We start from the raw sequence: 16,042 nt of genomic DNA, 5'->3' as shown, positions 1-16,042 counted from the left end.
CGTGTGATAAGAAACTAGATCTCACTCCTTTGTTTCTCCTAATTGCCCTTAACTCACCCATTGCGTGGTTTGTGTTCGCCCCACAGTATTGAAAGGTTACATTTGTGGACTTACTCTATAAAGAACTTGATCTGTTCACTGTCCCTCCAGCAGGACTCGAACCCTCCCCCACCTGGTGGTGCTCACTACATCCCCACCCCACTCCTGTTTTATGTTGTTTTGTTTCGTCACATGGTCTCTTGTACCCAAGCTGGCCTGCGTGACTGAGGATGGCCTTGAACTTCTGCCCAGCCCCCTCTGCCTCTGCCTCCAGAGTGCTGGGCTTCTAGGTGTGTGCCTCCAAGCTTGTCCACAGAGTGCTAACTTAAAGTCTACCTCTTTCCTTTGGTGAGTCTTACTCTATAGCCGAGCCTGACCTAGAGCTTAAAAATAAAAATGGAATTCTCTTTCTCTTTTTAACCTTTGAACTTTTGTACATGGAAACATGTATGTTGATGTATGACCAGCTCCCCTTTTCTGCTCCCCGCAGGCACCCCCAGCACTCCCCATTCCTCTCTCCATGTCCTCTCTCTTCTTGTGTGTGTGTGTGTGTGCGCACGTGTAATCCACTGGGTCCCATCAGTGCTGTCCTGTTGATCTGTCTCGGACAGGTAACTGTAGCTACTGTGAGTTCCTAGGTGCGGTAGCCTTGTCGAGTCCAGAAAACAGCATTTCCCAGCATTCCTCCTCACCCTCCGGCTCAGTATTCTTTCCACCCCCTCTTCCGTGATGTCCCCTGAGAAGGAGGGTGGGAGGGGATGATATGGATATCCCATTGAGGGCAGAATATTCAGTAGTCAGTTATTCTTAGCATTAAGATGGTTGAAACCGGTTGTGAGTCTGCACGAACTGCTGACCAACGCAGAGAGAAACGCTTCACCGGCCAAGGTTGAGGTGTGGCGCAGGCCTTAAATCCAATCCCAAAATGGTTGCTTTCCCTGATTCGTCCTAGAGCCTCCGATCCTCCTGCCTCATCCTTCTGACTGCTGGGCATGCGTCACCACCCTCAACAGTAGTCTTTATAGATATCCTCCTTTGGTCTCAAGGTATCCATCCATCCTTCTAGATCTACTTGACAAGCTGCTGCATCCCTTTGTCTTACAGGAAAAGTTGAACTCTTAGAGAAACAAGTTAACTGGGCGAGAAACATCCTTTGCGTGTGCCGCTTTCTGCTCTAGTCTGCTCCCTTCCTGTGGGGAACAGGATGGTCCATGCCACATCCACATATCACTCTTCTCTCTGGAATTACCCCCAGCATCTTGGGTCATATATGAGGTCCTATATTTGCCTGAGGGCAATAGCTCAGTGTCCAGTATCTTTCCCATGGACCCCAGCTCTGGTTCCCTCTGGATTAGCGGAACTGCCAAGCCTCTAGCAGATCCTGAGAGAAAAGGCCCTGCTAGGAGGTCAAACCGAGACTGAGGCCTGGGAGCAGAAGGGGAAGACAGATACGAGGGCTTTAATGACGGCGTGGTCCTTTCTCTCACAGATATCTAGGCAAAGAGGGCTGGGCGCCAGCATCCTATCTGAAGAAGGCCAAGGATGAGCTGCCAAGCCGGAAGAAGAACCTGGCGGGTCCCGTGGAGATCATCGGAAACATCATGGAGATCAGCAACCTACTCAACAAGAAGGCATCTGGGGACAAGGAAGTTCCAGCTGACGGCGAGGGACCGGAAGCCCCCATCACCAAGAAGGAAATCAGCCTGCCCATCCTTTGCAACGCCTCTAACGGCAGCGCCTTGGGTGTCCCCGAGAGGACCACATCGAAGCTGGCCCAGGGCTCCCCAGCCGTGGCCAGGATCGCCCCTCAGAGGGCTCAGATCAGTAAGCAGCTGAAGGCCCCTGGTCCTCCCAAAGAGCTCCTACAGAGTGGGAGGGCATAGGTGCAGCGGAATCCAGGCGCTACCTGGGACCTCCGTGTCATTTTCACCCGGAGCGACAGTCTGGCCTCTGATTGTCAGCGGGCCCCATGCTGGTCACAGGAGTGGAAAGGGCCAGGGGGTGTGACTGGCTGTGTTCCTGCAAGCTGCTGCAGGTGCATGGCAGGAGAAAACAGGCTGCTACCTCCCCCTCACTAGGGATGAATCTTTAGCAGTCGAACAGACTCCAAGGCTAGATAATCGGTGTAGAGCCAATTTAACAAGCCCACAGGCCCCGAGTTTGTGATCCTCTGTGCGGGCCTGCTTTGTGGGGCAAAAGATGTGGAGGAGGGCTGGCAAGATGGCTCTGTGTAAGGGTGATTGCTACTCAAGTCTAATCTGAGTCAATCCCTGGGACAGCCATTGGGGGAAGGAGAGAACTGACTCCCTAAGCTGTGGCACACATGCCCATCCCCCACCTGCATTCACAATAAATTACTAAAGTCTGTCTGTCCTCACCCCTGCACACACCTCTGGCCCAGAAATGCCTTTGATATTATGGGGGGCAGGGGTGACACAATTTCTGTTTGTGTCCAGCCCAGTAATCTGGAGGAAACTGGTTTGGGTTTGGGTTCTGTTGTTTTGTTTGTTTGTTTGTTTAATACATAGCTCTTGATTGTCAGCACTCTGGCGCGTGGAGAAGCCTTTACTAGGCAGGACTTTGGTCTAGCCTTGTGCTGCCTTCAGAGAACTTAGGAGTAATGAACAAAACAGAGATGTAGTTCCCGCTTCTGCTGAAAAAAATCTCATAAATCCATGCAGCCTTTTACCTTGAAAACTGCCTGCCTGCGGCACCTGTAGATTGGTGTACCTGTTGTTTGGGGGCAGGGTTGTGTGGGTCCTTCTGAAGAACAGGCAAAGAAGCCTAAAGGTCCCATCATTGCTACAGTGACTTAGAATACAGGGTCTTTAATAACTGACGTTTCAAGTATCCAGAGTGGATCCCATCAGGGAAGGCAGCAGGTGTAGGCACTATTGTCCACTGGGGTTCTTAAAGCTGTGGCTTTTCTTCCAGGCTCCCCAAACCTGAGGACAAGGCCGCCCCCGCGCAGAGAGTCCAGCCTGGTATGTGAACTGTCTCTTCATGTCCTCTCTGGGGTGACCCGCACCCTCTTATTTAGTATGTGGACTGTTTCTTCATGCCTTCTCTGGGGTGACCTGCACCCTTACTTAGTATGTGGACTGCCTCTTCATGCCTTCTCTTGGGGGGGGGGGTGACCCACACCCTTACTTAGTATGTGGACTGTCTCTTCATGTCCTCTCTGGGGTGACCCGCACCCTTACTTAGTATGTGAACTGTCTCTTCATGCCTTCTCTGGGGTGACCCACACCCACCTTTCTGAAGCAGAGCCTGGGGACCCTGTTGGGTTTCTGTCTTTGCAGGGCTGGGGACAGGGGCAGAAGCCTGCAGATCCCAAGCCTCCCTGGAGCATAGCCAGACAGTTTTTAATGGGAAATGCACTGCACTCCAAAGCTAAATAAATCCATCCCAGCCACTGCACTGGCAGACATAAACATTTAGACTGGCCAGCAGGAGTGTCCAGTAGGGCATTGCCAGGGCCTAGAAACGGGGCTGCTGGCCACGATGGCCCAGAAGCCTTACAGCTCTCCCAGGACTGCCCAGTGATGGTGGTGAGCTCGACAGCCTAAAGGGCAAGGGGTAGACCAGTGCTATCCTCCAGGAAGGAGCATGAACCGCCAGACCTGGCTCATGGAAAGTGGACACTGTGAGGTCCTTGGTTCTTGAGTGGGTGGAGTTTCCCAGCGACTGCCGTCTCAGGCAGGGAGATGTGTAAGCGGGAGCTTGGGAAGCAGTAACGTTGGTGACAGGCTAAGAATCCTAAACAAAGGCCTGTTAGGGGTGAGGGAGTGGGGTGGGGTCGGCTGGATGCAATGGAAGGCGAGCTGCGGGTCTACGGTGTAGCTCCAGCTCCGTAGCAGAGTGCTTGCTTAGCATGCACGAGACTTCTAGGGACCGTCCCTAGCGTACCTGGAAGGGGAAATTGGAGCCTGGCATAGATTGCATTTCTGACACAGGAACAAAGAAAGACCCTTTGCAGATCACCTACCCTCCAAAGTCCTCAGTTTGCTTTATCGAGAGTGAACAGTACTGGCCACCTCCTAGGTCCGTCACGAGGATGGGATGCAATGGTGGATTTTAGGACTAGCATTCGGGTTTCCCTTTCCTTTGTGACTGTTGGGTGGCACTATCTGGTTACTCTACACGGGACAGATCCCTACATCACAACTGGCTGCATGTTACTGCAGTGGCATCTGCCCATTCGTGGGCATTGGAGGCCCTTCCTACATGGGAGGATGTGCCCTCTGGCCATGAGTATTTTGTGACCTAGCCATGAGCCCCTCTGAAATTTCTCTTTTTTTAATCCTGGAGTTTTTGCAACTGCGCAATGGATTCTCCGTTTCTCCTTTTTATTTGAGCCCCAGCTAATTATTTTCAGGCAGCCTTGACTTTGGCAAGGGCAGACTCATTCCTTCACCACGTACAAATGCAAGCTTGCTGAGGGAGGGATGCTGGTGCCAGTTAACTGAGCTGAATCCCACCCTGTCCGGGTACGGGAGGGCTGAGGCATGGCTGACCGAGCCAGCTTCCACGTGTGGCTGTACATCCAGTCACGGGGGCAGAGAAAGTTGGCTGATTCTCTCCCCTCCTAAACCATCTTTCTCCCATCCCTCCCTCATAGTGACAGAGGTAGCTGAGCCTTGAAGGGTAAAGAAAGAAACAGGGTTCCAGGGGTGCTGACCTCCAGCTTTGTTTAGCTATTCCTGCACCCCACCTCCCTGGACCGGAAGTTACTGCATTATATGGGTAATCTTCAGAATCCCATTCTTAGTTCTGTTTTACAGAAGAGGAAACTGAAGCTCGGAGTAGTTGCATCTTCTAGGTCTGCCTTCTGCACCATGGCTGCCCTCCCCCCAGTCTTTTCAGCGTCTTTCTGTTTACCCTTTAGTATAAGGCAGAGTGTACATCCCTTTGTGGTTAGCGTCTGCCAAGCTGGCTTTCCACGCGGCTTACGCTGGCTGCCTGAGAGCAGCACCCATTAGGTGCAGAGGAAAAAAAAAGTGGGCTAAGTGTTCTAAGTGTCCTTAAATGCCACCATGAGAAAAGATGTGTGCCGGCATCGAAAAGGCATATAGGAGTTCTGGAATAATCTGCCTGCTTACTGAAACAGAACTCTGCATTCTGCTCAGGGCATCAACAGGCTAACCCCCCTCCCAAAGACTCCTTCTCTGTACTCCTACTTCACTATCCTGGGGATTGTTGGCTCCCTCACCCTCTTCTCCATCAGCGCCCCCCTTGGCTTAGGAGCCACCCTTAGATGTATAAAATGGAGGTTTCCCTGCTTTTCTAGAGTGATTGTTCTGTCTCTTCCTTTGCACCTTGGGGCCCAACTATTGAGGCCTTTCTAGTGAGCATCCCAAGAGACACCTCCTGGGGGGGCGGGGAGCTGAAGCCTAAGTGACAGCTGCCTTCAAAGCCAGTGCTATCCAGCTGACAGTGATGGCCACAAGCACCTGGAGCCAATGGGCACCAGTTTCCGGCCTTGGTACTCACTGCTCTGATTAACTGCATTTGCTCACTGATTGTTTCTACTTTAGGGGTTCCAGCTGCCAAAGCCACCAGAGCCCCCTTCTGTTGAGGTAGAATACTACACCATTGCTGAATTCCAGTCTTGCATTTCTGACGGGATCAGCTTTCGTGGTGGACAGAAAGCTGAGGTGAGCCTCCTTTTGACCAAGGACTTGTTTCACACTTTATTGTATGTCTTATTGGCAAGGTCAATTTCTGAGGGTCAGGCAGGACAGATCCAGAAATGAGCCTCCCGGCCATGGGTACACAACCAAGGCTAGAGCCCAAGACTTGGGTTTCTGCCCCTCACTTGACTGAGCGCGAAGAGCCTCCATATGAAGCGCTGCTGAAAGTGTGTGAGCTTTAGGAACAGAGGGAGCAGTTTGCTTCATCGGGAATGTTTTATTTGGGGGGATGGACGCACACACACATGCACGCCACACACGCACTTGGAGATCAGAGGACAATATTGTACACCAACCCAAGAACTCCTAATGAGATTTTGTTAGTTTTTATGGACATTGAGATGATGCTCTGCAAGGAAGATCTGGTCTCGGGCCTATACCTCCCAGTCTGATTTATGCCTGTCCCCAAGAGGCCCTTTCGAGTGGTATTGGGTGTGGGTGGAGGATGGGAACAATGGAACACTGATTCTTTATACATACAGGTTCTTCTCAGGTTGGCTTTTATAGGTCTAGGAGCAATGTAGTGGATTTGGGGGTGTCATGGAGGCCTAGAGCTCCAGAAGTTACTGGCACAGACTTAGGGAGCCTCACAACCAGGACCAGGGTTTGAATCTAGCCTGCCATTGACTGCCATAGGTCGTGAGCCATGTATTCAAGGGCTGTGTCTATAAAATAGGCTGAGAGGGACATTATAGGGACCCAGAGACCCCTGCAACTCACTGGCCTGCCTCTCTTGCCCTCAGGTCATTGATAAAAACTCAGGTGGCTGGTGGTACGTGCAAATTGGGGAGAAAGAGGGCTGGGCCCCCGCCTCATACATTGATAAACGCAAGAAGCCTAACCTGAGCCGCCGAACCAGTACTCTGACCCGGCCCAAGGTGCCCCCACCTGCACCCCCAAGCAAACCTAAGGAGACCGAGGAGAATCCTGTGGGTGCCTGTGAGAGCCAGGACTCCCCGCTGAAGCTTAAGTATGAGGAACCTGAGTATGACATCCCGGCCTTTGGTTCTGACTCAGAGCCTGAGCTGAGTGAAGAGCCTACGGAGGACAGAGGCGCAGGGGACAGGCGTCCTGCCCAGCCCCGAAGGCCCTCACCTGCCTCCTCCCTGCAGCGGGCCCGCTTCAAGGTGGGCGAGTCTTCTGAGGATGTGGCCCTAGAAGAAGAGACGATCTATGAGAATGAGGGCTTCAGGCCCTACACAGAAGATACCATGTCTGCCAGAGGCTCCTCTGGGGACAGTGACTCCCCTGGAAGCTCCTCATTGTCTCTTGCCATGAAAAATTCCCCTAAATCAGATTCTCCCAAATCATCATCACTCCTGAAGCTCAAGGCAGAGAAGAATGCCCAGACAGAACTGGCGAAAAACCAGTCCAACGTCTCCTTCTCCTCTTCCATCACCATCAACACCACCTGTTCCTCCTCCTCTTCCTCCTCTTCCTCCTTGTCCAAGAACAGTAGTGACACAAAGCCACGCTCTGCCTCAGATGCGGGCATCCGTGGCACCCCCAAGGTCGGGACCAAGAAAGATGCCGATGTGAAGGTCGGGCTGGCCTCCTGTGCCCGAGCCAAGCCATCAGTCCGACCAAAGCCAGTCCTGAACCGAGCCGAATCTCAAAGCCAGGAAAAGATGGACATTCGCTCCTTACGGCGCCAGCTGAGGCCCACAGGCCAGCTCCGGGGGGGCCTCAAGGGCTCTAGGAGTGAGGACTCAGAGCTGCCCCCCCAGTCAGCTTCCGAGTCCAGGAGAGGCTCTGCTGATGTGATTCCGCTCCCAGCCACCACTCCCCCATGTGTTCCCAAGAAGGAATGGGAAGGGCAAGGCACCGCCTACGTGACCTGCAGTGCCTATCAGAAGGTCCAGGACTCCGAGATCAGCTTCCCGGCGGGCGCTGAGGTGCACGTGTTAGAAAAGGCAGAAAGCGGATGGTGGTATGTGAGGTTTGGGGAGCTAGAAGGCTGGGCTCCCTCCCACTATTTGGTGCCAGAGGAGAACCAGCAGTCTGACATCGCTGGCAAAGACCCTGACACAGTCAAGAGCACTCAGAGCGAGGGCAAGTCGGACAGTCTGGAGAAGATCGAGAAGCGGGTGCAAGCGCTGAACACTGTGAACCAGAGCAAGAGGGTCACCCCACCCATCCCCTCTAAGCCTCCTGGGGGGTTCGGCAAGACCTCAGGCACTGTAGCGGTGAAGATGCGGAACGGTGTGCGGCAGGTGGCAGTCAGGCCCCAGTCCGTGTTTGTGTCTCCACCACCCAAGGACAACAACCTGTCCTGTGCCCTGCGGAGGAATGAGTCGCTAACGGCCACTGACAGCCTCAGAGGTGTCCGCAGGAACTCCTCCTTTAGTACTGCACGGTCAGCAGCTGCTGAGGCCAAGGGCCGCTTGGCAGAGCGGGCTGCCAGCCAGGGCTCAGAATCACCCCTCCTGCCTACCCAACGTAACGGCATCCCCGTCTCCCCCGTGCATCCTAAGCCTATTGAGAAGTCTCAGTTCATCCACAATAACCTCAAAGATGTGTACATCTCTATTGCAGACTATGAGGGGGATGAGGAGACGGCTGGCTTCCAAGAGGGGGTTTCCATGGAGGTGCTGGAGAGGAACCCCAATGGTTGGTGGTACTGCCAGATCCTGGATGAGGTGAAGCCCTTCAAGGGCTGGGTACCCTCCAACTACCTTGAGAAGAAGAACTAGCAGCACCGGGTCCTTCCAGACTCAGTGCTGCTCTGGCTGCCGCTGGAAAAGTGGCGGCCTGCAGACAAGGGGAAGGACAATGGGAGGGGGAGGGGGATGCCGACATTGAACCCTACAGAATATGTGACCCCCCCCCAAGACACCCTCCAGCTGGAAGGGAGGGTGTGACGGGTGCACACACTTAGTAGGAGAAAGGGAATAGCAGGGTTGTCCTGGGCCCGGAACCCCTGCACACACACTGGTGACTTTGCTGATGGACCTTATGCCGACTAGTACAGGCCGAATGGGAAAGCCCAATCGCGCCTTTGCTGTACAAGATCTGGAAGAGATGTCGTGAGGTGTGTCCAGGGTGCTGCCCCTGCTCAGCCACCTCAGTGGCTGGCTTCTTGCCTCTGGAAGCCACCCTTGTGTTATAGATGTGTTTAGCATTGTGTTGGTTTCTCGTCCACCAGCCGCTGCTGGGTGTCTGGAAGACCACCAGCTCTGGGGCTTAGCCGTGTCTCCTCAGAGCTCAGTCCTTTCTGGGGCCAGGCCACAGCCTGTTTGGTAGTTACGAGTTCCCAGATGCCAACAAGGACTGCCTGCCTTTCCTGGCTGACCTGGCCTTGCAAAGAGAGCCTGCCCTCCTCGGGGCGCATGGAGGACACGGTGGGAGTTGACCTAGAGAGTGGGCGGTGCCAGGCTCCTCATAACCTAGAATTGCTCGAGGATTTCCGGGTAGGCGGTTCCTTGTGCATGTTTGGGAAGGGGTTATTGGTTTGGAGGTTATAAATCAGCGTTTGGTTTTGGGGTTTATTTTAGAAGTTGTTTGGGGGCCCAAAGGGGCCCTCCTCACATAGGAGAGGGAGTAGGGGTGGGTGGAGTTTTCTGTTGAATTCCATGGAGGGATGTTTAATTTTGATTTTGGTTTAACGTTTTTGCCTTTCCATATGCCAAGTTGTTTGTTTAGGTTTCCACTGTGTGCACAGAGCCCTAGCATGGCAGCTCACCAGGGAATCCGACACTGGGTAAAGCCAGGTCCTGGGCTCCGTGAAAGTGTTCAGGTCGCTGCCCAAGAGGGAAGGGGGCATCATCAGAAGCCAGGCTGCTGGGTGACTACTCTGCCTGCTGCACACTTTCTCCAGCCTGGGCAGGGCCCACAAAAAGCCTTACTGTGGAGAAGTCACCACCAACCCTGGGCAGAAAGGACCCTGGCTGAGTCAGCCTGGAGCAGACACCCCCCGCCCCCGCCTGCTGTGCCCCTTAGCCTGCTGGCAATGCTACAGGTGCCCAAGAGGATGGAAGACTTCGAAGCCAGGAACTAACCCTGTCTTCCCAGGGGGCAGTGCCCCAGGGAACAGAGAAGCAAAGAATGGAGTTCGCGGCGGTCCTCTGTCGCTTTGGGTTGTGATTTAACGATTGACATTTCAGGGGGGACCCTCCAGAGAGAAGCCCAGTGGGCTTCTTCCAAGAACTCCCCTCATGATGGGAGCGGATTCCACATGTGCCTTTGATTTGGGACAGATCCTGCCTCACAGTTTCTGGCTGAGCTGCCAGCATCTTCCTGACCAAGGGCTGCCGGTTCCGACAGACGTGGGAGGAAGAACGCCCCTCACCCCTCCTCCCAGGCAGGTCTGCCTTCAGCTCCCAACCCTAACCTCCTGGATTCCCAAGTCCATGTCCCTCCCATATGCGGATGCAAACCGCTAGCCTCCTTTGTCAAAAGCCCGTGGTGACATTGTTCTATTTCCTTTTCTGTGTTCATGAGTTTGTTTAAAATTGAAATTAGTTATTTTCTTCTGCTGGACAGTATTAAATAGAGCGGGATGTTGAGTTAATCTGCTAGGTTGCAGTACTAATGGTAGTGGTTAGTGTCTTCATGATATATTGTTTGTACTTTTTGAACAATAATGATAAAGAAGTGGTTCATTATTTCTTAATTAATGCACTTTAAATGAGGTGAAATGGAAAGAAAACCCGGAGAGCAAAGTGCATTACTTAAAGATGCAGTATATACTCTTCTCATTTAAAACAGCACATATTTATTAAAAGAAGAAAAAGTAATTTATGACTATTTAAAATAAAATTTTAAAGTAGAGTGACTGTCAGGTGAAAGGACCTTCCACACAGCTGTCTGCCAGGGGGATGGCCCACAGCCTCGCTCCTCGGATGTCTGCATTGAGCCAGCTCCATGGTTAGTGCACCAGCCAGGCACAGAGCATCTCAGCTGGACTGGACCACCGAGATCCCCAGAGCCTGCCTTTCCCACCCTCCCTGCCCGACTCTGCACCCAGAGACCCTCTCCCAAATCCCAGGGTCCTGAAATCGTAGACTCTTTCAAAGCAGGACTGGAAGGGACCTTAGAGGTCAGTCCCTCCCATCCCTTCTTGTTTCTCCAGCTCCAGGACAGGAAATGACTTTCCCCAAATCACCCAATTAATGTCAGGTTTTCCCACTGCATTTAATCCCCCGTTCCTCTCCTCTCCTTTTAGTTCATAGTGTGGTCATTGTGTTTACATTGTAACATCCAGCCCCAGGGATGGCTGGGAGTTGCTCAGGCGTCTGGGAAAAGTAGGGAATGTTGCCACCTAGTGTCAGTACGTAGACTTGGTCAACAAATCGTGATAGCCAAGGTCCCTCACCACCAGCCCGTTAAGGCACAGCACAAACCCTGCAAGCCCAAAGAATACTTGAAACAAGAAGGGTGCATGCCAGGCCTTCTGACATGGCCAGGGGTGCCAGGCCTTGTGTTCTGGTTCCTAGCCCTGCCCAGACAAGGCCTTTTCCTAGAGCTAACGAGCTGCTTTGTGATATCGGACGGACCGTGGCAGCAGTGGAGGAGGGAAGGGCCCGGGGCTCTGTCCCATTAGGAGCGAAACCAGATGGGACGAAAGGCAAAAAAAAGAAAAAGAAAAAAAAGATTTAAAAAAAAGTGGAATCTCAGCACTGTCCAAAGCCAGTTTCCATTAGTTAGAACTGACAATGCGAGATGACATCTGATTGCTGTATACTGCAACTTTAATCCTAATGAGCCCTTCTGAGGTCATTATTGAGTTTATATAATGCCCGAAGATGCGTCGTCTGGTGCTTTGTTTTCCTTTCAGTCTAAAGACCCTTCTCTATGACAAGGGTGGAGGAAAAGCCTTCCAATGTTCCCCTTCTTTGTCACTCGTAGGCCTGGCTACACTGCCTGGCTCCTCTGTGTTCTCACAGGGGAGCAACAAGAGGGAGCAGGGGGAGGGGGTTCCATCAGCAATCGGTTCCTGTCTACCCCGGGGCCCCCTTCACAGCCCGGGTTCTCTTTGCAAGGCCTCAACCCTTCCACCCCAGCCTGGTCCCAAGGGTTCCTCTTTCTCACTCCTAAATGGACGAAGGCATTATATAGAATCATTGTAGCCACTTTGAGATGTTAGAGCCGCGTATTTTACTGGCATTTATACCCATTGCTTTCCTCAGCGAGGCATGTTACTACTTTTATCGTCTAAGAGACGAGGGAATCTCAGCCAAACATTATTTTCATATGACTAGTACTTGCAGAGTAGGCATAGCGCTATTTAAGTTGCAGTGTCTGTTTTTAGGAGGGGGAGCGGGTGAAGTCACCCCTGCTTCTCCTGCGTTTGACTAATATATAATTTCTTTAAGGTTACTCACTTCCCCAGTTCCCTCCAAATACTTTGCATTCTCAATGGAAAATGAAAACAATCTGAGACAGAAAAAAAGTGCAATATTACCAAGAGGGATGTGGGACAGAGTGGGGGGGAGACCCTGTTGCATCTGCGGAAAATGGGAGGGTCTACTGGGGAGAGTCGTACTGTGGAGCACATGGGCAGACCGTGAATTTGATTGGCGGGCCAACTGTCTATCTCCTCCCCATGTCCCTGGCATGAAGAGAGGGGTAGCCACCAGAGGACACTAGAAGAAAGGGGTCTGGGGAAGTGGCGTGGTGCTCTTGACCTCTTGAGCCCAGTCCCCAGAGCAGAATGAGGACAGCCAAGACTCCTGTTTCATTCTCCGTTTGCCGCCAGCTGCTCAGAGAGACCCGTCCTAGAAGCGATTCCCAGCAGTCCTCTCTCCCCAGCCTCCTGATATGTGGGCTATGATGCTTTGGATGTGTGTTTGAGTCTTTCTAAAACTATGGAACCTCAGTTCAGCTTAGGGACAGGAGTCCTGGCTGTAAGCAAACTCATTTGGATATGGGTGCTTTAAGCCCTTTGTACCCAGTAAGACCCAATTCCTCCAGGCCTGCAGTAGGCCTGGTCCCGGCCACCCATTCATCTCAGTGACTTGGGCAAAAGGCATGAGCCCTGCCTCTGACAACAGAAACCCCCCATGACAGGTACACACCACCAGCCCCCCCCTTCATATGCAGTGAGGAAAGTGGCAGGATAAGATGTTTTGTGGGGGGTGAGGAACAAGTCCCAGGGCTCAGTCCCTTCCCCAGGATAGCAAGCACAGCCTTGCTGGTGTGTCCCTTCTATGTAGTACTGTAGGCCTGCTGCTCCGACCCACCTTTGTGTGAATTTCTCTACAGATAGGGAGAGGGACCAGGCCCCTTCTGGGTCTCTCCCTTGGAATAGATACGGTTGCATAGCTGATCATTAGACTCTGTGCAGCTCTCTGAAAAGACAGCAGTCCACATCACTAACCAATTAAAATTCCCTCACTTTTTTGAGGGCTGAGAAAGCAATGTTTGTGTGTATGTGTGTGTATGTGTGTGTGACGGTGGTGGTAATTTCCACATGCATGGGTATTATTACTTGAGTGCATTGTGTGAGAGAGAGAGACTGGTGGTAATTTCCCACTTGAACTAAATAGCATGGGGTTAGAGAAAATAAATGCAGGGCAGGTGGTCTCCATTGAACTAGTCCTTGGCATTGGGCAGGTCCCAAGGGACTCACAGCTTCTGGCAGCAAGTATGTGTGTCATTCACACGATTCTGGCTGGAGAGTGCAATGTGTCTTTTAAATTTGTTTTTGTAATTATTTTATTATTTAGTTGGAAACTTCACACTGGCATTAGCAGATCTAACAGAAGCAGCCCAGGTCAGCATCCGGGCACCAAGATGAGCACATGGAATAGATACTGTTGAGTGTGGAGTGCTGAGGTGATTACATTAGTGCACCCACGTACTTGGGATGCGAATCCCCAGGGGATCCAAGAGCTGCTGGCCTTGGCTTGGTTCTGAAGGAGAGGCGGGCTGGACAGGTGAGAACTACTCATGGTATGACTGTAGGACCTGTAGATGTCCATGCAGCAGCGCCTGCCATTCCCACTGCAGGCCCAGGGTGCTTCCTGGGGGTGTGGAGAGCTCCTCGGGACCTTCGGAATTTGTCTAAATCCCATTTGGGACAGTCTCATGCCCCTATGTTTCGCAAACTCTATGATCAGAGCCAGTCATAGGACATGGTTGGTGACCTTTGGCCTTAGCACTGCCTTTAACTACTGCTTTGTTCTGTGCATCTGGGCCCCCAAGCCACAAAGTGGGCACACCGTTGCTTGTAGATTGAACAGGAGGGTTTCTTTTCCAGAACCTTGACCCCTACCTGGCTGTAAGGGACAGGCATGTGACACCACTTCTTCCCTTAGCCTGTCTAAATCTCAAGTGACCTTGACAGTCAGTACCCCTCCGCCATCGCCGTCTAGGACTTAGTGGCCTTAGAGTAGGGTCCCCAATGCCCAAGGTCCCTACCTCACTCCAGGTCTCATGCTGGACAATGGGCTGTGTCTTTGGAAGCCTGAGAGGATTGTGTTATGTTAAAGATGGACCTAGCATGTTGGCAAGCTAGTGGGAGGCATGTTGGCAAATGAGTAGCCATGTTTGAGGTGACTGGAGCTTACCGTCCCTGCGCTGGGAGGAGGCTCCAGAAGATGTCTTTTAGGCAGAGAAGGTGTGGGAAGGCTGAACAAGGGTTTGGAGTTGTGCTGTCTTTATTTATGGAAGAAGGAAGGAGTCAGTTCTTCGTGTTTGGAAACGAAGAGATCAGGTTTACAGGGATTTTTGTCACTCACCAGCCACAAGTCCAGCCAGAGAAAACTCACTCACCGGGCCACAGATGGGCTTCCATTTTCATTGATTGTCTTAGGGGAGAGGCACAAGCTTACGTGAGCCATAAGCCAGTGTTTGGGTTTGGAGGCCCTTTTCCAGAAGACAAATCCATCTCCCAGATTCCCAGTAGTTTTTGCCCAATATATTTTGTCCAATTCAGAGTTGGCCAGACTGTCAGACTGTACAGATCAGAGGCCATTGACTATAATAGGGCACACAGTAGGGACCCAACATCCGCATACTAGAGCTTAAGAGCCCAGGCCTATCCAAGAAGCAGGTGACCTCATTTCTTGGTGATACAGGACATTATTCCCAAGGCTCTAATAGAACCTATGATTCTAACTACTGAGCTGGCCTCCTGTTGCCAATCGGACCAGAGGAGCATCCCTGCATATACTTGTTTTCTGGTGGCTTCTACTGAGGTGCACCGAGTTTACTTCAAAGGGTATACAGTTATCATTCTTAAATTCACAACTTGTCCGCTCCAACAGAGGACATGGGTGTCCCTCCCAGTTACTGAGAGGTCTGGAAGGCAGATGTTAGTGCCCCCTCTTGCAACATAGATATGTGAACTGTACAGTGGGAGCAAGCAGATAGATGTCACTGGGACACCTGAATCATGGGGACTTCTCGCAGTGTCCACTCATCCCCAGCCAGCGTAGTGGGGTCAGCAGGAGCCCTTCCTCCCCACCTCAGCAGAGAAACTGAGTCAGGGACATTGGATGCAGTTGGTGTCCGTGTGTGTGCTGACATATCTCCAGGACCCTTAGTGGTGCTAATCTATCTCCATGTTTCTCACAATTCTAACAGTGGGTTGTTTTTATAAGCCTCATCGCAAACATGCAGTGTCCGTGGGGGAGGGGCACGACCCCCTTGACCTGCCACTTTCCAGGTGTCCTTTATCGCTTCGAAGGGATTCTTTGGTCTATAGGGATGACCTGTCTTGGGATGCTTCTAGACTTTAAAATTTGGGTTGTTTTGTGTAATATTTTGTTTATGTTTACATGCATCTTGTATTTCCCTAAAAACTAAATAAAGTTTTTGGCCTTTTTAACTGAACAGAATCATGATTCTCTCTGGCTTCAGAAGGCCCATTCAGTTGACTAGTAAAAGGCCCATGAGCCCGAACAGCAGCTGACTCCAGAATCTACCGGCTCAAGGGGATGGGGGTAAGGGAGGGGAGATCAGCTCCCACAAACTCCTCCAGCCCCTCCCACCTGCAAGTCCCTTTCTGGGAGTGGCCAAAGGGAGTCCCTGGTCCTTACCTAGTTGTGTTGGTCTCTAGTAAGCAGGAAAGAAATGGACCTGAGGTCAGTTCAAAGGCGGGCTATCAGGTGGCGAGAGCATCCTCCAGGGGAAGGGTGTAGGCAGGCATCCCACAAGTCTCTGGGGCCTGGCCCTGCTAATGTGTTCTAACACTGTCTAGACGGGGAGGGGGGGCATACCTCTTCCCCATCCCAGCCACAGGGTTGACCTGTCGTAACCCTGTTAGACTCTAAGTGGCGATACTCACCTCACAGGATCTCTGGCTTGAGAGGAAACAGCATTGTGTGCCTATGACTTCCTTTGGTGTCCAACCTAACTCTGTTTCC

The 16,042-nt window shown here is 52.0% G+C and overlaps 1 protein-coding gene across 4 annotated transcripts in view; it reads left to right on the top strand.

Moving 5' to 3' along the window:
* Sh3pxd2a (SH3 and PX domains 2A) overlaps positions 1-15,504 on the top strand; it is a 206,134-nt gene extending 190,630 nt beyond the window's left edge. For all 4 annotated transcript variants that reach the window (XM_075974339.1, XM_075974337.1, XM_075974338.1 and 1 more), the window contains 4 exons: positions 1,529-1,863; positions 2,974-3,023; positions 5,577-5,696; positions 6,476-15,504. In XM_075974339.1, coding sequence (XP_075830454.1) covers positions 1,529-1,863; positions 2,974-3,023; positions 5,577-5,696; positions 6,476-8,425 — 2,455 coding nt within the window. In that variant the 3' untranslated portion in view covers positions 8,426-15,504. The remainder of the gene's footprint in view (positions 1-1,528; positions 1,864-2,973; positions 3,024-5,576; positions 5,697-6,475) is intronic.
* Positions 15,505-16,042: the final 538 nt, after the last annotated feature.

The sequence above is a fragment of the Microtus pennsylvanicus genome, chromosome 5 (genome assembly GCF_037038515.1).
Source record: "Microtus pennsylvanicus isolate mMicPen1 chromosome 5, mMicPen1.hap1, whole genome shotgun sequence".
Classification (NCBI taxonomy): domain Eukaryota; kingdom Metazoa; phylum Chordata; class Mammalia; order Rodentia; family Cricetidae; genus Microtus; species Microtus pennsylvanicus.
Note: the sequence above shows the minus strand (reverse complement) of the source record. Positions and strands in the feature narration are given on the sequence as shown.